This window comes from Misgurnus anguillicaudatus, chromosome 1 (genome assembly GCF_027580225.2).
Source record: "Misgurnus anguillicaudatus chromosome 1, ASM2758022v2, whole genome shotgun sequence".
NCBI classification, from domain to species: domain Eukaryota; kingdom Metazoa; phylum Chordata; class Actinopteri; order Cypriniformes; family Cobitidae; genus Misgurnus; species Misgurnus anguillicaudatus.
Window position 1 is genome coordinate 11,138,418 of NC_073337.2, and position 23,306 is coordinate 11,161,723.

At 41.0% G+C, this 23,306-nt stretch overlaps 2 protein-coding genes across 2 annotated transcripts in view; both read right to left on the reverse strand.

The window, feature by feature from the left end:
* The window catches only part of LOC129432543 (protein mono-ADP-ribosyltransferase PARP12), a 164,730-nt gene that overhangs the window by 69,234 nt on the left and 72,190 nt on the right, over window positions 1-23,306 (reverse strand). The window lies entirely within an intron of this gene.
* The window catches only part of syn3 (synapsin III), an 84,746-nt gene continuing 63,682 nt past the window's right edge, over window positions 2,243-23,306 (reverse strand). The window contains exons 7-14 of the mRNA XM_055190685.2: window positions 14,837-14,899; window positions 11,801-11,943; window positions 10,551-10,625; window positions 10,365-10,467; window positions 4,349-4,480; window positions 4,227-4,269; window positions 4,006-4,147; window positions 2,243-3,812 (exon numbers count right to left, since the gene is read on the reverse strand). Of these exons, the coding sequence (XP_055046660.2) occupies window positions 3,689-3,812; window positions 4,006-4,147; window positions 4,227-4,269; window positions 4,349-4,480; window positions 10,365-10,467; window positions 10,551-10,625; window positions 11,801-11,943; window positions 14,837-14,899 (825 nt within the window). The 3' untranslated portion in view covers window positions 2,243-3,688. The remainder of the gene's footprint in view (window positions 3,813-4,005; window positions 4,148-4,226; window positions 4,270-4,348; window positions 4,481-10,364; window positions 10,468-10,550; window positions 10,626-11,800; window positions 11,944-14,836; window positions 14,900-23,306) is intronic.

Sequence of the window (23,306 nt, forward strand, 5' to 3'; positions counted from 1 at the left end):
CAAAGTAGTGCTGTTGGTTAGTAGCCTTATATTTATTGGTTTAATTACACAGAATTCATGATAAATTAATGTATTTTATAAAATCTCATAAAACTTGGGCCCCCCTGGCACCATCTCGCGGCCCCCCTATGGGGCCCCAGACCCCAGTTTGAGAACCACTGTGCTATAGAAATTATATTGTTTCGTCCTGTAGAGTTTAACTCCAACTCCATTCAAACACATCTGAAGCAGCACATGATCTACAGGATTATTTGAGTAATAACTGACAGACAGACAGACAGACAGACAGACAGACAGACGTGTTTGAGATAAAATTTTGTCTATGTCTATCTCTGTGTCTGTCTGTCTGTCTCGCTCCATCTGTCTGTCTGTCTGTCTGTCTGTCGCTCTATCTATCTGTTTGTCTGTCTCTTGCTCTATCTCATTGTCTTTCTCTATATTTGTCTGTCTCTCTCGGTTTGTCTCCCTATCTATCTGTCTCTTGCTCCATCTGTCTGTTTCTCTATCTGGCTGACTATGTCTATCTCTCTCTGTGTCTTTCTGTCTATCGCTCCATCTGTCTGTCTGTGCTCTATCTATCTGTTTGTCTGTCTCTTGCTCTCTCTCTGTCTCTCTCCCTCTGTCTGTCTGTCTGTCTGTCTGTCTATGTCTCTCTCTGAGTCTGTCTGTCTCTCTCTATATTGGTCTGTCTCTCACTCTATCTGTCTGTCTGTCTGTCTCTATCTGTCTGTCTTTCTGTCTCTCTATATATATATGTCTGTCTCTCGCTATATTTGTCTGTCTGTCACTCGCTCTATCTATATGTCTCTCGCTCTATTTGTCTGTCTGTCTGTCTCTCTATATATCTGTCTGTCTCTCGGTCTCTCGCTCTATCTGTCTGTCGGTCTCTCGCTCTATCTGTTTGTGTCTCTCGCTCTATCTGTCTGTGTCTCTCGCTCTATCTGTCAGTCTGTCTCTCTATATATCTGTCTGTCTGTCTGTCTGTCTCTATATCGGTCTGTACCTTGCTCTATTTGTCTGTCTGTCTTTCACTCTATCTATCTGTATGTCTCTTGCTCTATCTGTCTGTCTGTCTGTCTCTCTATATATCTGTCTGTCTCTCACTCTGTCTGTCTGTCAGTCTCTCGCTCTATCTGTCTGTCGGTCTCTCGCTCTATCTGTTTGTGTCTCTCGCTCTATCTGTCTGTGTCTCTCGCTCTATCTGTCAGTCTGTCTCTCTATATATCTGTCTGTCTGTCTGTCTCTATATCGGTCTGTACCTTGCTCTATTTGTCTGTCTGTCTTTCACTCTATCTATCTGTATGTCTCTTGTTCTATCTGTCTGTCTGTCTTTTGCTCTATCTTTCTGTCTCTCTCTCTGTGTCTTTCTGTCTCTCGCTCCATCTGTCTGTCTGTCTCTCTATCTGTCTGTTTGTCTGTCTCTTGCTCTCTCTCTCTCTCTCTCTCTCTCTCTCTCTGTCTGTCTGTCTTTATCTGTATGTCTATGTCTCTATCTCTCTCTGTGTCTGTCTGTCTCTCTCTATATTGGTCTGTCTCTCACTCTGTCTGTCTGTCTGTCTCTCTATATATCTGTCTGTACCTCGCTCTATCTGTATGTCTCTTGCTCTATCTGTCTTTCTCTTTCTCTCTGTGTCTGTCTGTCTCTCGCTCTATCTGTCTGTCTCTCACTCTATCTGTCTGTCTCTCGGTCTATCTGTCTGTCTCTCGGTCTATCTGTCTCTTTTTCGGTCTGTCTCTCTAAATATCTGTCTGTCCCTCACTCTATCTGTATGTCTCTTTCTTTCTGTGTCTGTCTGTCTATCTCTCTCTCTGTCTTGCCATCTCTCTTTGTGTTTACTTAGGCATTGCAGTTACCATGGAGACCAAGGCATTGTTTTCTATGGTGACTAAAAAAGACCTGTAAAGCACACACAGACACCCACACATGCACGCACGCACACACACATGCACGCACACACACAGATGGTTTTATCAGTTTGATGAATGGTGAGCTTGTGGACCTTGAGAAGCTGAGATGTGATTCAGACGCTTCAGTCTTATGTGGGTTGTGTGTGAATATAAATACATGAAGTGTTTTTACTTTCCCTTGTCATATCAAACGTGTGTCTGTCATGTGCTGCCCTCTGCCGACTGTGCTGAGAACAGCTTTACTCTCACATGTCATCCGCTCATATTCCTCTCCTCATCATTCACTCTCAATGACACACAACAATTCATCTCAAAGAAAGCATCAACCCCATCATAATAAACACTAGATAACGTTTAATAGCATTTCCAGAAATACGCGACCAAAATGTAAAAAAATAATAAATTAAAGACACAGATACATCAGAGTCAAACATGAAGCAGTAAAATACACAGTTTATCTTCTTTACCACTGAAACAAACATCGTAGAAGTGTCATGCCACATCACATCATAACATTGTACTGTACGTGTTTGTGTGTGTGTGTGTAACATCATGATAATTCAGATATATGACATCGGCACATCATCAATATTAACTGGCTTTGATTGAAGATTGTCAAGAGACAGACTTTTATTCTTCTAGAGTCACATCCAGTTTATTTAACACACATTGTTTTCTTCATCTGCTTTCAGTTCTGCATATGATTTTTTCGGCATGAGGTAGACATCAAATGATGAAACTTAATGACTCCTCAAATTTAAATGCCAATATCTAATAAACTTCATGCAAAATATTCTTGACGATAACAGTGAGATAAACACTGGAACAAAAGTAATCAATCCATAAAATAGATTGAAAGTTTCAAGCAGTACAGAGATTTGATAATTTGCTGGAGGCACAGAAGTCCACTTAAAAAACTCAACAACAGTCAATGACACATTACAACTCCACACAATTCATTCAAACGCATTCAATAAAAGAATCACAGCAGATTTAATACACAAAAATCGTTTATGGCTTAACTGCACGACCTCATGTGCAACTCGATTTTCTGAAGCAATGAATTCATCGACACTACAACAAATCATGATTTACGTAACGCTTCATTTGGTCCACAAGCCAAACAAAAAACTAAAGGCTGATCACTATAATCTCTTAAGATACTGTACAACGGAAATCATACTTACTACATGAATACTATATGTTGAGATCTGACAGTACTGTGTGTGTTATACAGCTCATTTCATCATCAAGACGGCTCATATTTATTCCACTGACATTGCTTCATAATAAATGAACTGCACTTTTTATTTCATTGCAATAATGTAAGGTCCTCATGTTTACTACGGTAAAAAGGTGTAAAATGCACGAGCCACTAGACTAGAGAGATATTAAACCGAAAGAAGCTCAAGTAGATGATTGTGGTTTATAAAGGGAAGAATCTCAGATGTGGAAGACAGCAGAACTTTTATTCCTGCGTGGGAATATTGCTGGTTGATACGTTACAGATCGGTCTGCTTGCATCAGATTATCTGATTAAATAGGATGGCTTTAAACACAGAGCGGTTCGGCTCAATCTACACCACTGCTAAACACACAAATGTTCAACAAATCAAAACCATCAATGAGAAGATTTATAATGGAGGGCTTGAACACACACCGGCTCCTGGTGTCCACCGTGAGAGAAGTGTTGGTGTGGTGTCGGATGAATAAAGACGAGTAACTCTTAAATCCAGCTGTCATCAGACTAACACAACCTTTAATCAGATATGTGTGTGTGTTAGTCTGAGAACAGACTGGCGAAGGACTGACGCAGACTGCGAATGGTTTCGGCTTTGGCCTCGTCGTCTGTAACGTTTCCCCGCAGCGTCTCGCTGAAGGTGTTGGTAAGTGACTGAGATTTACTGAAACATAATCACAGACAGATTTAGCACTGAACCCATTGACAGATGTGATGGCACTGACGCATGCTGATGGGCAGTTTTGTGACATTGTGCTTAAATGATCAATGAAGTATTTTGTGGGCGTGTTTATAGGCGGAGACTACATGATGATGAATGCGTGACAGGTGGCAGGTGAGTTCTGTATTGATCTTACTTGAGCTGTGGAGTTTGTTTCTGTGATCCCGGCCCGGCTGCGGGAATCGGACCCGGCTGGAAGGCCTGGCTGGGTGAGGTAGTGGCAGACCGGGCCTTCTGAGGCGACGCCTGACCCGACTCAGAACCAGAGCGAGGTCCACCTACACAACACACATCAGTTACACACTAACATACAGCTAATAATATGAAATAATAAACATGAATCTGTTTGTCCTTCACCTTGAGTTCGTTTGGGCTGAGTCGTCTGCGGCGCAGCTGGAGTCTGCGCAGACAGACGCACACATCAGTTTCATTTCATACCCACAGCATTACATCATCAGTCAATCACAGTCATACTGAACCTTAGTGGACGATGTCAGTGGTGTTGTGATGCCCAGCAGACTGAAAGCCATTTTACTCATGACCAGATCACAGATGAGCTGTCGGTCCTCTTCGACATGTTCACCAATCAGAGGCATTGAGCTGTCCATCACCTGAGCACACACAGACGCAGATCTGTATTTAGTCTGTAGTAAGCAGTTATGGCCACTAAGAGGCGCTATTGTCAAACACAATATTTTCACAAAACCACTGTAATGTATATACAGTACACAGAAGGATTTTAACTTCATTCATTGATCCATGATTATCATAACTGGGAAAACACTTCAAAATGCTAAACTCATCTGGCTATTGTAAGCACTTATATACAAACCTAAAAACACTTTGGTGTGAGCCTTAGCACTACAAATAGGCCTCAGGTAAGCCATTATAAGGACTTTCCAAGCATAGAGGCAATGAGAGTCAGTGTAAGAGGAGGACAAAGAGAGAGAGAAGACTCGGACATTAAATATGATGAGGACAAAGACGAGGACCAGTGTAGAGATGTGACATCAAGGCTACTCTGGTGGACCATGTGATAAATCATGGGTTGTTCATGAGGGAGGCTGGGCGAAGAGTCCACCCTAACCTCAGTCGCTACACAGACAGTAGCATCAGCAATAAGGACATTCCTACTGGAAAGAAGGTATATCTTCAAGTTTCTGCTCCAGACTGTACCTACTGTATGTGTCACATGATTCTGTATCATATTACAGTAAAATAACTGTACTATACAGAAATGGGTAGTATATGTTAAGGAATACCATTGTGATGTTACAGTACTGTGTACAGTTTGCAGGGTTCCCACACCTTCAACTTCAAATTCAAGGACCTTTCAAGGACTTTCCAGGTCTAATAGACCTTTTGCGATTCGACGTCACAGTTACGTCGCGCGCGCATGTGGTGGCAGAAAAACAGTGGAAATGAATGAGATACAAGTGAAACGAACAATATAACTCACTAGAAAATGTTTTGTTGTGCTGTTAAGTGGCAGAATAGGATTGCCAAAATAGATGACCTTCATTTTTATAGTATACCGTTGACGAAGACACCATTTGAAGATAAACGTAGGTGTTTATGGTTGCAATAAAAGCCCTCAACCGGACAGACTGGAGTGATGAAATCATCTGAAAATCTTTTAATAATTAGAATAGAAAATAATTAGAGAAGATATCCAGTGTTCTGTCAAAGTCTGTTCCCTCTATGTGTCTCTCAAAGCGTTTTCATCACGTTCTGTTTATAATTTATTTAGAAAGATTAAAGATTTGAATTAGTTCATAATATCAATAATATTACCATTTATTAAAGTTTTCCTATTTTTTCGTTTTCTATTACTTCTTTTTACCTTATATCTTGGCCTATGTCTTCTTCCGGTTTGTTCTAAATTATGATGTTTACTAATAAATATATAAACATAACACACACACACACACACACACACACACACACACGTACACACACACACACGATGTAAAGTGTTAATAATACATAAACAGGCCAATACAAATTAATTTGTATGTTAACATAATAGTTTTAGATCAAACACGTAGGCTAAAAATATAAGGAAGAAATTGAAAACAGGAAAATGATGAAATATTTAATAAATGATATTATACAGAATACATGATAGTATTGCTCTTATAAGTACTTCAGCGATTCATACTGTTAAAATAATTGATTTACCAATAAAGAACAATACATATACATTACATGCATGCACACAATTAGTAGCCAAGCCATTTAAACTTTTAATTTATTTAAAAAATAAACGTAACTTGGTGAAAACGTTATAAGAAACATTACACTTAAGAGAAATATAGGGGAAACAGACTTCTACAGAACACCGGATCCATAAAAATCACAGTTTAACGCTAAAACACTTCACACAGCTATTGAGAAGCATTCACTTTCTGCCACCAGTTGGGCTCCGCCCACAAAAAACGTCATCTCTGTTTGCAAACACGCAAAAGGTCTATACCCTCAAATTCAAGGACTAAATGTGGGGACACATTTCAAGTGAGCGCAAGGTTACATCGTGTTACCTTTTAAGATACATTGTTACAGTTCCCTTTCAAGGGAACTCGCGCTGCGTCACTTTGGGGACGCCTCCAGGGGTATGTGCGTCTGAATGTGTATATCAAATTCAACCAATGGTGAGACTTAACAACAAAGACAGGGTGACGCGGGAGCCAGGAAGTATATCGCTATATGAAATATTGCCAAAGACTAGAGCTGGGTATTGGCAAGGGCCTCCCGATACGATACGTATCACAATACAATGCAATGCGTTGCATGTTGCGATACATTGCAATACTTTTTCTTTTTTATCAAAAATGTAAAAAAAATAGAGCTGAACACCTGCAGCTCTTTGAAAGCTGCAGGTGTTTTTACATTTTCTGCCATTTTCTCACTTCCTCTAACTTCTGAGACATTGGCCGAATGGCCATATATGGCAGACAACCGGACAGTGACAAATACAGCAGTGGCAGAGGAGGTCGTTTGACGCACACAGAGGGATTTGATGGTTTTTAAAATATGGATAGTAGAGATCGAAATATCGATACACTACCGATACAGCTAACTATCATGATAGACGCAGCGTCTCGTTCCCTTTCAGGGAACAACAGTTACATACGTAACCCGAGATGTTTTCATGTATTAAACACAACTATGCAAAAAAGCATTTTGGTATGAATCAACATTTGCATACAGAAGATATAAGCATTTAAAGCCAACAGTTTAGAAAACGTCTTAGAAATTTTTTTATGATATCATCCTACACTACACAGGGAATATGGATTTTTTCCCAGAAAACTTCTTGCATGAAATAGATTCAAGCACTTTCTATGACCTGTATCTATGTATGTATATTTTCAAAAACTTCCCAGGGCCTTGAATTTTTCCCCCAGATTCACAAACTTTCAAGAATTTCAAGGACCCGTGGGAACCCTGAGTTGTGTGAAAAAGAACCTAACCAATGATATCTTGTGGTGTCATTTTCTACAGAAAGGTTGCATGACCTCCTCAAGATGGAAGGGAACGGCTCTTCACTCAACAACAAAAGCTTGCCATCATTGAAATGGTGTGAGAAAATAATGCAATCCGACTTCGTGAGTTGCAAGAATGCGTAATTGCAAAACTGACACAGGAGTTCATCAGCTTGTATGAGGCAGGCTTCAATCTGGCCAAAACAAGGCATGCGGAGACATTGAGGTGGGATCAATTCAAGGGTGGATTCGGCACACAAGGCGATATTTTCCCCAATGCCTAGCCTGCGCGGACATCACCTTTGATGTTGACAAGGTCTTGTGGCCAGGTCCAATCCATTAGCACCCCCAGCCCCCAACACATATGCACACACAAAACAAGTATATTGTTTTTTTCCCTAATAGCAATTTATCCAGTAACTGTTTTTTTTTACTTTTGTTTTGTTGCTAAATTTGATGATTTGTGATTCTACTTTTCTTTATTTCTGTAAGAATGTTTGTTTCTCTTGTTTGATTACTGCAGAAGTTTTACAGAAGACTGAGTCTGAGAAAATGACAATAAAATTAGAGACCCAAAGACTGTATGTTTATATAAAGCCCATCAGTGTGTTGATGGTGATATGAAAGAGTAATTCAAATGGTGCTTGTGTGTATTGTTTTGTTGCTAGAATTTCATTTTTAGAAAGGAGTGTTAAGTTTTGATTGCAGTGTTTCATTTTAGCATAGATGTGAGTTGTTAATCTTCATCTCTTTGTCTTATGCTTATGTGGCTTGTGTGTAGAGTTTTGACATAATGCCAAATTCTGCCAAAAGTGTGTAAGCAATAGGCAAAAACTGTAAAATAAAACACAGCAACACCTAATGGTTCATCACTTCAATTACACACAACATCCATGACAGGAAATCATTGTTGCCATGGAAACACTTTTATTCAAGAATTTTAACTTCCTGCAGACTGATGAAGAGCTATGTGTGTGTGTGTATCTGTGAGCGTGTGTATCTGTAAGCGTGTGTGTATCTGTGTGTGTGTATCTGTGAGCGCGTATGTATGTGTGAGCTTGTGTGTGTATCTGTGAGTGTGTGTGTGTGTATCTGTGAGAATGTGGGTGTGTATCTGTGAACATGTGTGTGTATCTGTGAGAATGTGTGTGTGTATCTGTGAGCGCATGTGTGTGTATCTGTGAACGCGTGTGTGTGTATCTGTAAGCGCTTGTGTATCTCTGAGCGTGTGTGTGTGTGTATCTGTGAGCGCGCGTGTAAGCGCTTGTGTATCTGTGAGCTGGTGTGTGTATCTGTGAGCGTGTGTATCTGTAAGCGCTTGTGTATCTGTGAGCTTGTGTGTGTATCTGTGCGTGTGTATCAGTGAGCGTGTGTGTATCTGTGAGCCTGTGTGTGTATCTGTGAGCATGTGTGTATCTGGGAGCGCATGTGTGTGTATCTGTGAGCGCATGTGTTTGTACCTGTGAGCGTTTGTGTATCTGTGAGCGCATGTGTGTGTGTCTGTGAGCGGATGTGTGTGTATGTGTGAGCGTGTGTGGGTGTATCTGTGAGTGTGTGTGTGTATCAGTAAGCACATGTGTGTGTATCTGTGAGTAGTGTGTGTGTGTTCTGTAGCTGTGAGTGTGTGTCTGTGAGTGTATCAGTGAGCGTGTGTGTATCTGTGAGCATGTGTGTGTATCTGTGAGCATGTGTGTGTATCTGGGAGCATGGGTGTATCTGGGAGCGCATGTGTGTGTATCTGTGAGCGTGTATGTATCTGTGAGCATGTGTGTGTATCTGTGAGCGCATGTGTGTGTATCTGTGAGCGTGTATGTATCTGTGAGCGCATATGTGTGTGTATCTGTGAGCGTATGTGTGTGTATGTGTGAGCGTGTGTGTGTGTGTATCTGTGAGCGTGTATGTATCTGTGAGCGCATATGTGTGTGTATCTGTGAGCGCATATGTGTGTGTATCTGTGAGCGGATGTGTGTGTATGTGTGAGCGTGTGTGTGTGTGTATCTGTGAGCGTGTGTGTGTATCTGTGAGCATGTGTGTGTATTTGTGAGCGTGTGTATATCTGTGAGCTTGTGTGTGTGTGTGTGTATATCTTTGATTGTGTGTGTGTATCTGTGAGAATGTGTGTGTATCTTTGATCGTGTGTGTGTGTGTGTGTGTGTGTGTGTGTGTATCTGTATGCGTGCATGTATCTGTGAGCGTGTGTGTATCTGTACGCGTGCGCATGTGTGTGTATCTGTGAGCGTGTGTGTATGTGTGTATCTGTGCGCGCGTGTTTGTGTGATTCTGTTCCATTAACATTACATCAGAGGTTAGATTAGATACAACAGTAAAGCAACATTTTCTGTGCCTGTTAAAGCAAGCAGAGTGATGTCATGTGTTGATAAAACATCAGGTCTCAGTATGGAGTGGTTTAAGTTCAGAGATGACCCAATAAGGTTTAAATATTTCATAAGTAATGTGAATGAGTGTTCAGTGAAAGTAAGATAATGATGATAAATACTGTACTGGTAATCCAACTATAAACAACAGAAGAGGAGTGAAACATGTTAAACGCTGTGCTGTTTTACTGACACTGTACATCAGTGGAAATTTTAAATGTGTTTCTAAAAGAAGAAAACATTTTACAGTCTGAACACCATCTGACCATTGTCTGTCTGTCTTTCAGTGTGTCTGTGTGTTTGATAGGCCACAGTGATCCATGTGCTGACCTTAGGTGTCAGTAAAACAGAAAGTGATGTATGAGCATTCCGGCTCATTCCAGTGTGACATTCCAGAAAGGTGAAAGTGATTCATCCAAAAAAATTATACATCCTAACAATCCTTAACTTTTTATAAGTGAGTCAGGTGTTGGCGATGTGTTTTCCTGATATGACAGCAGTAATGTGTGTCTGATTCCTCATAAACAGACGAAACATCTCCAGATCTCTACACAGTAAACCAAGAGCAGTCTCAATGGAATGTGGGTATTGTAGTGGTGTGTTCAAGATCATTATGTATGTGAGACACAACAAACCTCTATTATATAGTCCTTCCCATCTTTACCATGAACGGCTTTGACAGCACAGATATCCAAACCTCCAAACATCTCAGAACACGAATCCACCCAGAGACGATACCTGTGAGCACGTTTAGACGGGTCAAATACATACTGTATGATTATATAGAGTAAGTCATAATGAATGATCAGACTGACTCTCACCTGTCAGTCATAGCAATCTGTTCTAGCATAGCAGATCCGGTGTTTGCCTTCCAGTTACCTGAGATAGATGTTCTCCTGAAAGACAGACAGACACAGAGAGAAAGACAGCTGTTTATTTGTGTCTGTTTGATTAATAATAAAAAAGCATCTTTACCATCAACTTGTGTAGAGATGAGTGTAAATATGTGGAGGTTTGTGAGAACTGACAGGAGATCAGTGTTTGTCTTCGAAGCTCCAGTTAGATACACACACCTAGCACCTTAATCAATATGACTGAGGTTGATCGTATGCAAATTTTAATCGTATTGAAAGGGGTGGTGTAGTAGTCTGATCTGTGGTCCGATCATCAGGATAAAAGTATGCATGTAAATGTGTGAATCATAGTATTTTCTCAATCGGATGCAAAAAGTTCACGTCTTATATTTACGTATCACATGATTCTCGTCACAAAAACAAGAGCAAGGCAATGGTAACAACCATTATTAAAGGGACAATAAGTAGGATTTTCCCCCATCTAGTGGTGAAATTGTATTTTGCATTCAAACGAATAGTGCTCTCTATGTCGTTCAATGTAAGCAAAGAGAAGAAATTCTAAGCTGACAAAGAAAAGTCAGATAACTGGCAGAGGTCATTTGACACCAACGAGGACATATTTATGAATAAAGACATTGATTTTGATTAATAAAACACTTAAAACCCTACTTACTGTCCCTTTAAGGAAGGGGGTTAATATTGTACATTCTGCAGCATTCATGTCTTTTAAAACATTACATAAAGCAATAAAATAGCATTGTGCCTTCCGAAAAGCACTTTTTTGACTATATCTGAAAACTTCTTAAGAACAACTTTCTCCAAATCAACTTTGACTTTGTACATTTATCCAGAGATAAAGCATAAACTCAATGAGAGATGTGTGCTGCGTTGCCAAATCATTTGCTTTTTGGCAACTTTTAAACTGTTCAGCGAGTTTTTTTTCTGCGGGTTAAAGATGAAAGGAATTCGTTGATTAGTTATTTGAGCTGTAAATACATGGTTTTGGACTAGTTTAAATGTTGTTTTGGCTGGTTTTGATACGTGAATCTGGCAACCTTGGCTGTAATGTTTAGGGTGCATGTAAACTGTATTGTCGTTAACTTTCAATCAGATTAAATACAGTCGGATAGACGAAATTGTGTGCATGTAAACATAGCCAGTGATAATAGTATGAGCTGCTCCAGTCTAGTGTTGTGTACCTCACTGTGTAATCTTACATGTATGCTTTATAGTTGTTGCCAATCTTCTGGATACGGATGTCATACTTGGAGTCCACAAAGGGTTCGGCCGTGGCGTAAGTTTTAGCTATAGCCACTACACTGGTGATGTCCTGAAAATCATTAGCTGTCTCCACCTTTATCTGTCACAGAAAACACATTAAACATCATTGCAATCATACAATTACCCATCATCCACCTGGAACCATTAAAGAGGATGTTTCGAGGACATTTCACAACACATTTTACAACACTCATATACTGTAGTAAGAGGGGTCAGATGATGTGTTTTGAATGAAACCAATGACTTTACAGGAACTTGACCTCAGTGAACTACACTTATAATTGTACTGTATATAAACTGTTACAGAGGTCAAGTTCACAGCTATTCCTCTTACTGGTAGTAGGTGAGTGAGGTCAGCAGGGTCAGATAGGTCAAACTTTAACCTCTTCATCACCACTAACAGTTAAAGTGCGTGTTGCAGGTTAACCACCACTGTCGATTAATGGGTACATAAATCACTCAAGATATGTATATACTTTTTAAAATGTCTCAAAAATGGCCTAAAAGACAATTTTTTTTACATTTTTGGTATGAACTTTTTTTACGCAATTCGGCGATGACGTCACGTTGGGGAGAAATGGAGAAAGCCTCAGCCAGAGCCATAGAGATAGATGAGACATTTATTGCCATTTAATACTTATGTATATAATATGGAAATCATATAGACGGTTTCAGCAGTAACAACATGAACAAGCGGCTGTCGTGGTCCGCACGTAACTTTCGGTAAACTCCGCTAAGAATAAATAACAACAAAGTTGTTTAAATGTAGTTTATTTATATAGCAAGCAAAAAACAACACATAGATTACCTAGGAAACCAAAACACTTGTTATTTTCGACGAGGCATTTGTTCAAGAGATCAGTTCAGCAACTAGTTAGACCATGAAAAAACGAAACCGGAAGTAAAGTTCGGATCCAGACGTGTATCGCGTCAGCGCACGTGCGTCTGATGAAACGGTCTATATACATAGTAGGAAATATATAATGTGGTATACTGCAAAGTTACCATGCTAATTATTATTTATGATATATGTGGAGATGAATTAAACTTTGCAAATCTGCTGATTTGATTCATTCATGTCCTGACCACCAGGCTAGAGATTTTTAAACATCCTTAATCCACACTTACTAGTCTATCAAATAATATCTATAATATATTGTTTTGTGAAATAAAAGGATGCTTTGTTATACTGTTTATGCGATCATAACGAATCACACGATCATTTTATACGCAGCAGCAGCGGTCAGCAACTGCAGCGCACTCGGATCCGACCGCATACATACTGCAATACACAGGTGTTCGGCGGCTTTTTACATCAAAGGCCGACAGGCTATGCCATTTGGGGAGGGACTGCTCACTGACCCCTGTATTTTTATAATTCCTGAACATGGTTGGATCTGCCGAACGGGTTGAGCACTTTTATATACTTTGAGCAGAAAGGCTGCACAGTTTGACCAGCGGGCTGCAGGAAGCAGCCGCACATCAGGCCGCCAGACAGTGTTGCTAATATAACTCAAATGTATAAATATTATCAGACGGGCCCACCGGGAAAGTTCTGACTCTCCCGATTGCCACTCTGGCTGTACGGAAGTGAGTGCGTTTTGGTCGCTGGTCGAGTACCCCGTGACCAGATGTGATGTGCCTCACTCAGCTTCCAGGATTTGAGGCATGCTACCTGAATCTGTTTGTGCTGAAGACAGCATACAACCATTTCAGCAGGATCATGGTCCCTCTCAAGCCAGCACGCACGAGTATGTTAATTGTTTGTTTACTTTCTACACAAAGTTATGCTAACGTTATGCCTTTCTCTCTATCTATCTATCTATCTATCTGTCTGTCTGTCTGTTCTATCTTTCTGTCTGTCTGTCTATATCTATGTATTTATCTATAATCTGCGCTATCTGAATACTTTACTTTACTCGTCTCTCTAGTCAATCTCAATGGTCTCAAGGCGGCTTTGCTAAATTCTCTCCCCAACGTGACGTAACTCATTGCAAACCGCTGTACTTTTTCATATTATATTCCGTTTTCTGATACCAAAAAAACATAAAATACAATGGATAACAGTGTAAATGTTTAATATCAACAAGCAATTTGCACAAATTCGTTGAAAAATTTAACCTGCAACACGCCCTTTAAGCCTTATTCGGACAGGATTAGTTTCATATAGAGAGGTTGTTAAGCAATTTTTTCAGAGTCTGAAAGCTTCATGTCAGTAATTATTACGCCAACATTTACCTTCTGTAAAAAGGTCCGTCGAAATGACTAAGGTAATACCAATTCAGCTGTAAAAATACACATAAATATTTCCTAATTTCCTGCAATTTTTTTTGTTTAAATATGAAGGCGCTTGAAGAAGCATTTACTTGCATTTTAGGCAGTGGAACCAGTAAGTAATCAATTATCTCTTTCATTTTTCCCCAGTCCCCAAAATCTTCAGCTACGTTTGGACATTTGCTTACAACTACTCTTAAACTGTTTCTAAAACAGAAACTTACGTTCTCTCAAAACTGAAATTAAACGCAGTGTTTCCTCCCTGGTACAATTTCAAGTTTTTCTCATCTGCTCCATCTTGTGTGTTTGCACGTGATATCAGGAAGCAAAGTAATGTTCACATGACAACGAGGGAGATGACAGCGCTGCGTAATGGAGTTACCCCTACCTTTTCTGAATGTTTTACTAAGATTTCTAATCAATATAACACATGTCCGGTGGTAAAGTTGCATTACTCCATCTACCCCTCGTAAAACTAACCCCGTCCAAATAGTGCTTTAGTTAGAATTAGAGCTGAGAAATCTAAACTCATTTTATTCACTTGATCTTAATGTTAGGTAAAGAACTTGATCAATAGATTTTTATTCTAAAACACAACCATTGTGTTATTTATTCATCAAACAAAACCACTGTGTTATTTGATATGAACTGATCAAAGACCAATCAGAGCAGAGTATCCTGTGATGACATCAGCATACCTTTCCCATGCCGGCATGAGCGTGTCCCATCTTCACCACCACAGGGAATGTTGCTGTGGGCAGCTAAAGAGAAGAAATAATAAGATGAGGGTTCCTGTAACTCCAGACACATTTACTGCTATTTCAGGTTCATGTTGGTTTCATCATGACAGAAATGTTCTGGGAATCACAGCCACAGACATACACCCAGTCATTCCTTAACCAAACAGGACTTAACTTACAGAACGGTCAACACATATAACCACTAAACAAACCAAAGCCGAACAGTGTTGTGTTTCAGAGGTGTAGCTGAATAAAGATGATTCAGATGGATGAGAAATCTGTCTAGAATAATTTAACCATAATGCATTCACAGATTTGCTTTATTGTGTTATTATTTTATATAGGTGCACACATAAACAATCAACCACAAAATACTGACAGTACCAGTAAAAAACTAGTATATGAGGGAACTAGATGTATATGAGGGAAGGTTTTGGCTCTTCACTGTTTCCTGTTTGAGAGATGATCAGATGATCCAGCATAGTTGTCTGACCACTTGTGGGCATCACCGCATCCCTCGTCTTTCCCAGACCGAACTTCCGGAAAAATCATCTGCTGTATCATTAAATACAGAATCACGTCTGAGCACGCTGCTATCACTCGACACTGAAACACCAGCTCAATTCCCACAGAAACAACAATATAGTACAACAACATACAGTACATGACTTCAAAATCTATAAAATCACCACGTGAGGAAACTGATCAAAGTCAAAAACACAAACAAACACATTATGTTTACAAGTTTAACTGGAAAATAAGTTATTTTAGCTTCTTACAAAAATGTTCCAGTTTGTTAGGGAAATCATTACGGGATATTCGTCACAAAATAGTTCCACAGCAGGCCAGTTTAAATGAACTCTAATGAGGCTTCACTATGACTCTTCCTGTTTAAACAATTAGCAAAAAAAAATCTTCCCAACACTGTTTTCCATTTACCACCGAACACTGCTCGAGTACACAGAGTGGGAGACGGAAAAAAGAGAGAGACGGGAGAGATTTGGGCGAGATTCCCGCTGGCACACTTGAATCATTCCTCTTAGCTCTGGTGTGACATTCCTTAACTCCAGCAGGAGTGTGTAGGTAAGGGTAGATTCCTTTGGAAAGCTGGGATTTTCCCAAAGTTTACACCTCGAACTTCATCTTTACTCTCTTTCATCTAATCACTGAAAGGTAATGAATCAGTCAGTCCATCGGTGTTCACATAAACAGATCTGTGCTGGATCAGACTTCATTTCAGGCCATCAAACCAAATGAACTGAAATCCACAGCCTATTGGGAAGATCTGCTCTTACTTTCTAAAGGATCTGAATAGCAGATGAAAAATCTCTCAGACATAAAAAGTGGAAAGAGTGACCTGTAGTCATTTCTGGATATAAGAGGATCATTGGATGGTCAGTAAAACCACCTAGTAACCACTCAGCATATCATATCAACCATATAGCAACTGATCTGCATGTTAAAACTCAACACCTCAGCAACAGCTTCATGTCGCAATGAGACATGAAAAAAACGAGAGAGAGAGAGAGAGAGAGAGAGAGAGAGAGAGAGAGAGAGAGAGAGAGAGAGAGAGACAGGCAAACATTTGTCTATCTGCTGTGGTTTACTGGCACAGATACCAACACAGGCCTGAGATCTCCAGTAACTCTCCAGTTATAATGTCAGGTCACTGAACTTTGACCGTTCACTTATTGGTTAACTGGTTAGCTTTATTCTCATGTTCTGATTAACAGATGTGTGAGCAACACACGATTCCGAGACTTTAAGCAGAAGTGTGAACTATCAGTCAAGTGAAACCTGCTTTCATGTATTTCAACAACATGCTCAACATCTGACGCATTCAACACTTCCAGAGTGAATCTTGTCTCTTACCTAATCTCATTTCCTCTAGAGGTCAAGGGTCACAGGAAGAATCACATCATGTGTCATTAAATAATGTTATTATCCGTGACCAGCCAACTTATTAATCACTCATACATGCTGCTACACACAATACACACAATACACTCACCTAAAGGATTATTAGGAACACCATACTAATACTGTGTTTGACCCCCTTTCACCTTCAGAACTGCCTTAATTCTATGTGGCATTGATTCAACAAGGTGCTGAAAGCATTCTTTAGAAATATTGGTCCATATTGATAGGATAGCATCTTGCAGTTGATAGAGATTTGTGGGATGCACATCCAGGGCATGAAGTTCCACCACATCCCAAAGATGCTCTATTGCAGGGCTATTTAAATCTTACCCTGGAGGGCAAGAGCACTGAAGAGTTTAGCTCCAACCCTGATCAAACACACCTGAGCAAGCTGATCAAGGTCTTCATGATCACTAGACAATCACAGGTGGGTAAGTTTGATTAGGGTTGGACCTAAACTCTGTAGTGCTCCGGCCCTCCAGAGTAAGATTTGAATAGCCCTGCTCTATTGGGTTGAGATCTGGTGACCGTGGGGGCCATTTTAGTACAGTGAACTCATTGTCATGTTTAAGAAACCAATTTGAAACGATTCAAGCTTTGTGACATGTTGCATTATCCAGCTGGAAGTAGCCATCAGAGGATGAGTACATGGTGGTCATAAAGGGATGGACATGGTCAGAAACAATGCTTAGGTAGGCTGTGGCATTTAAACAATGCACTTGCACTAAGGGGCCTAAAGTGTGCCAAGAAAACATCCCCCCCACCATTACACCACCACCACCAGCTTGCACAGTGGTAACAAGGCATGATGGATCCATGTTCTCATTGTGTTTACACCAAATTCTGACTCTACCATCTGAATATCTCAACAGAAATCGAGACTCATCAGACCAGGCAACATTTTTCCAGTCTTCAACTGTCCAATTTTGGTGAGCTAGTGCAAATTGTAGCCCTTTTTGGTATTTGTAATGGAGATGAGTGGTACCGGGGGGGTCTTCTGCTGTTGTAGCCCATCCGCCTCAAGGTTGTGCGTGTTGTGGCTTCACAAATGCTTTGCTGCATACCTCGGTTGTAACGAATGGTTATTTTAGTCAAAGTTGCTCTTCTATTAGCTTGAATCAGTCGGCCCATTCTCCTCCGACCTCTAGCATCAACAAGGCATTTTCGCCCACAGGACTGCCGCATACTGGATGTTTTTCTCTTTTCATTCTTTGTAAACCCTAGAAATGATTGTGCGTGAAAATCCCGGTAACTGAGCCAATTGTGAAATACTCAGACCGGCCCTTCTGGCACCAACAACCATGCCACGCTCCAAATTGCTTAAAATCACCTTTCATTTCCATTCTGACATTCAGTTTGGAGTTCAGGAGATTGTAGATGAATACAGTACTGCTGCAGGTAAATAGAGATTTGAAATCTGAATCTAAGTGACATCACCTGTTAGGTGTCTGAATGTGATGATGATCTACAGCAGGAGGGCCGCTGTCCTGCAAACTTTAGCTCTAACCCTAATCAAACACCTGAAAAATCAAATCAAATGCAGCAGGATTACTTGGAAATGACATTCAGGTGTGTTTGATAAGGATTGGAACAAAACTTTGCAGGGCAGCGGCCTCCAGGACCTGGAGTGCCCACCACTGATCAAGTGGCCCTTCACTTAACACCCACCCAGTATGCTGTTAACCCAGAGTAAGTAGAGTTGATCAGACCTAAATGATGTGGTTCTGTTACGATGTATGATTTCAGGTCATCGATTCACTCTTACTGATTCTTACTTATGATCACAGAGAGCAATGTACTGGCAACATCATTGACTTATCAACATATACCTGTCAACATTGGAATTAGAAAATAAGGGAAATTTCTTAACCCCAACATTACCCCCCCAGTGGTTCCCAATGTTGTTAATGCTTTCAGTGTATGACTTAAATGTAAGTTTAATTGCAATTCCAAACTACCTGATATCAAAGCCATTGCTGTTAATAGGACATTAATAGGACAAAATTGCCATTGTGTTATTCACAATAAAAACCATGTGACTTTGTGCGGCCCACACAGTTTAAAACCCCTAGGCAAGACAATGGATGGGGAATCCCTTTTTTAATTTGTTGTGTGGCTCTCCTGAATCTGTAAGGGACTTTTCTGGCATTGTGTTGTTGGTAAATCATATGATGAACTGAATAAATACGCAAACTGGGTTGTTTTACTAAAAAAATCCAGATAATTTACTCACCCCTATGTCATCCAAATTGTTGATGTCCTTCTTTGTTCAGTCGAGAAGAAATAATTTTCAAAACATTTCAGGATTTTTCTTAATATATTGGACTTTAATGGACCTCAGGTAATCGACCTCATGTAATGCGTCAGCACATCGAAAGGTTACGCGTCACATACGTGAAACACACACTTGCGGACCATTTTAAACAATAAACTGACACAAAGACAATTAGTATCCTTCCACATACAACAACGTCTGAACGCTCCTCTTTCTCCACACTTGTAAAGTGTGTTCCTTTAACTTAGTTAGACGGGGTGTGCCTCATAAGTCTTGAAAAGTGAAGCCGCTGGCTCTTTGATTGCCCCCTGGTGGCTGGCTGCAGTACAAGTCATAAACCCCGCCCTCTTTATTCAAACGAATGGGACTCTGCTCTAAATAAAAAAAACTATTTACACTTCCAATAAAAGTTTCCGAAAGATGGTTTTGGTCCTTTCAAGTAGTTGTTATCACGCTGATATATGTTCAAGTGTTCATTTTTGTGTAAGTTTCATTTTAGCTAGTAATTTGAGGCTATAGAAACAGGGCGTGTTGTTATGATTGGCGTGGTTGAATTGGTCACGCAAGCGTTTGGCATTACTGTTGCTGAACTCATCTTTATACTCTTATCTGTTTGACAACAGCTGGATGAAAATGGAATCAAGCTTAAGATTTATCCGCAAATAAACTAAATCAAGACTTAACATAAACATAATCGAACCTCTTTCATGAAATCTGAGCTACATCACACTGACACACATTAATGTGCTCTGAATTCGGCTTTTTAAGCATCTGAAAAGATTATTTTTAAATAAATCAAACATTTTTAAGTTAGTTTTAATAAGCAGCCCCGCCTCCATGTGCGTCTATTCTGTTAGCAGTTAAACTGAGTGAATTACAGGAAGTTTCATGTGGGATTATTTATAGCTGGAGGTCCCTGTGGAGGCTCCACCTCCTGTTTCCTTCACCCACACATGACCTTTGACCCTGACCAAAACAGACGACTCACTCTTCACCTTCACCACACTCCTCCTCATCGTGTTACTGGAAATAACTGAACCCATTACATGGTCATTAACACACACACACACACACACACACACACACACACACACACACACACACACACACACACACACACACACGCGCGCACACACACACCCACACACACACACACACACACTTTCTCATGAACATGTTATTTATCTGTGATCATGTGACACTGACATCTGAGGGTAAATCTGTTACCACTGTAGTGACATCATAGTACACTTTAAACATGTGTAGCAGGACAATGTAATGGACATGTTGAGCTCTCATACACGTCGTGTCTGCAGTGTATGTGTCAGGGTTTTAGTTCTGTTTAGTTTGTTTTCATTGTTGTTCATCATTGCTCTGTGTTAGTTACCTTTTATTAGTCTCACCTGTGTTTATTAATTATCATCATTAGTTACAGCTGTCTGTCATTATCACTCACCCTTTATAGTTTGCCCTCATGTGCCTGTCCATGGTCTGATCTCGTCTGAATGTACCCTTGTCATCGTGTTTTCCAGTCTATCGTCATTAAAGTCCTGTAAGTTTATGTAATCCCTGCCTTTGTCATCTTTTAGTTAAGAGAAATATGACAGAAGATCAGACCAAACGTTTGTGGCGTGTTAGTGTTTTTTCCCCCGTGTTACAAATTAGAGTTTATTGTTTTCCGAAAAATCAGTTTCGTTTTTAGCTTTATTTATGGATTTTTCGTTTAAACAAGCACTCGGTTTGGAGCAGGGAGACCGTCCGATCACTTCGGATGGTCCAATGGACCATCGCCACCCCCAGAGACCAGACGGACATCACCCTACCCGGAACTCCTGCCCACCGCAGGTGGAGAACCCGGCAGTGCGACCTGTGAGCCAGAGCTACCCTCGGAGCCCAGCGTCGCCGAAACCCCGGATGTTCCCCCTGACCAGGTTGCGTGACCAGAGTTTCCGGGGTGCCGCCGCGGGAGCTGCTAATGACGTCAGGGAGGACGTCCATCTCCCCGCCGCTGAGGGTGAGCCAATAACGGTCCCTGGGGTTTATTACATGTGCTCGGATTGTGCTTTGGACATTTCCCACCCCTCATCGTCACCACTGGTTCCGTCCAGCCCGCCCCTCGTAAGTCGCTGTTGGTCAGCGCTGCCGGTCCCGTCCGGTTTCCCTTTTGGATTTCCCGCACCAGCCAATCCGAAGCTACGTCAGCGGACACAGCGTCACACCTCAGCTCATCCTCAGCGCGTCACCGGCGCTGGTTCGTCGAAGCCGAGGTGTGCCTCTCTGCCCACTGTCTCGGGGGTTTCTCCAGTTCTCCTCCCCCGCTCCCTGAGACCTAGAGGTCGCCTCGGCTCGTCGGACCAGCGGCCTCGCTTCGGGTCTCTCCTCCCTCCTCTCCGTCAGCTCCCGTCCCCACTACGACGTCACCAGGCTTCGGTCACCCCTCTGGTTCCGCCCCTGGTCAGTCGTCGTCCTGCCCTCACCTCCGGGTTTTCCTCGTTCCCCTGTGTATCCCTCACTCCACCCTTCCGGCTCGCTGGGCTCCTCCTTCCCGAAGACGTCACCACGGGACTCCCTAGCTCTGGCTCCGCCTCGTGGCTCCGGAATCCTCCTGCGTCTCGGTCGGGAGACCCACCAGCTCCGCTCCGTCCCTCCGGATCCTCGGCTTCCCCCGGGTTCTCCGCTCGCGTGGCCCCGCCCTGGATCCTCCCTCCGTTGTCCACGCTGTTGTCTGTCCCCAGGGTGGGACTAGGACTTCCATCACCCTGGCGCCCTCCGCCAGCGTCTCCACCCTGGGGCTTCGTCTCGTCTGGTCTTTGGGTCCTGCTCTAGACCTTCCCTCACCTTTCTTCACATTTTTTTTGGACACTTTTCTTTTTTTGTTGCTCCCTCCCACTCGCCTCTATTTGTTGTTGATCTACGGCGCGAGGTCGCGCCTACCGGGAGGGGGCGTACTGTCAGGGTTTTAGTTCTGTTTAGTTTGTTTTCATTGTTGTTCATCATTGCTCTGTGTTTGTTACCTTTTATTAGTCTCACCTGTGTTTGTTAATTATCATCATTAGTTACAGCTGTCTGTCATTATCACTCACCCTTTATAGTTTGCCCTCATGTGCCTGTCCATTGTCTGATCTCGTCTGTATGTACCCTTGTCATCGTGTTTTCCAGTCTATCGTTATTAAAGTCCTGTAAGTTTCTGTAATCCCTGCCTTTGTCATCTTTTAGTTTAGAGAACTGTGACAGTATGTTTCGAAGTTCATTAAGGCTCCTATTTTTTATCATCCAGCCATACTCTACATTTTTTAAGCACATACAGTATATACGAATACACGAAACAGCAAATAAAACTTGTTTGCACCATAATACTTAATTCTGTGTAACTGGAACTTGTTGTACACAAACGTGGACAATTGCACTGCTTCATGTTCAATGAAAAATATTTGTTTATTATATTTCTTGGTTCTTCCTAACCCCAAAATAGCTGGAAGAAATCTAAAAAAAGACAAACCAAAGCTCGGGTCTTAGGAGGTTAACTTAAGAATGAGTAAGTCTCTGGACATTCCTGTGAGTCACGCCTGGACGTCATCCAGATGGAGACACCATTGGCATTCAGAGTTGTTCCATACATTTATAAAACAAAGAGTTATTTCCTCTGCTATAGAAACATGAGATCCTGTCCTATCACACACAAACACATTAACAGTGTGCTCTTAACTGAAGGTTTCTTTTGAAAGAGTTCTGATACAGACCCTTCATTACAACAATTACAATATAGTCCGTCTTAATACTTTATCTTTTAAAAATAAAACATCCTTCTGTTTAGCGCCTCATCTCTCAGTGCTATTCTTACAGATAACTTCCAATCTGGACTCCAACACAAGATTATTACTAATCGGTCAACCAAATGGTTATAAATTAACTAGAAGATTAATACAGTAAAAAGACCAGTCATATGTATAGAGAATACCAGTGGCAAGGCCAGAAATTTTAAACTGAGTGGACCTTGGTGAAATAGGGTGGACCTACTCTTAAATTACATAATTTTACAATATAGTGGTTAAATGGATTACATCACGTTTTTAAAGTCATGAATCAAATAATTTTTAGATCAGCAAAAATATGGAAATAAGGAAAATACGTAGAACAAATCTGGAAATTATAAGCATATGGAAATAGAAAAAAACTAAGTTACAAATAAAGTATAACAGCAGTATTTACATACAGAAATTGAATCAAATGAAT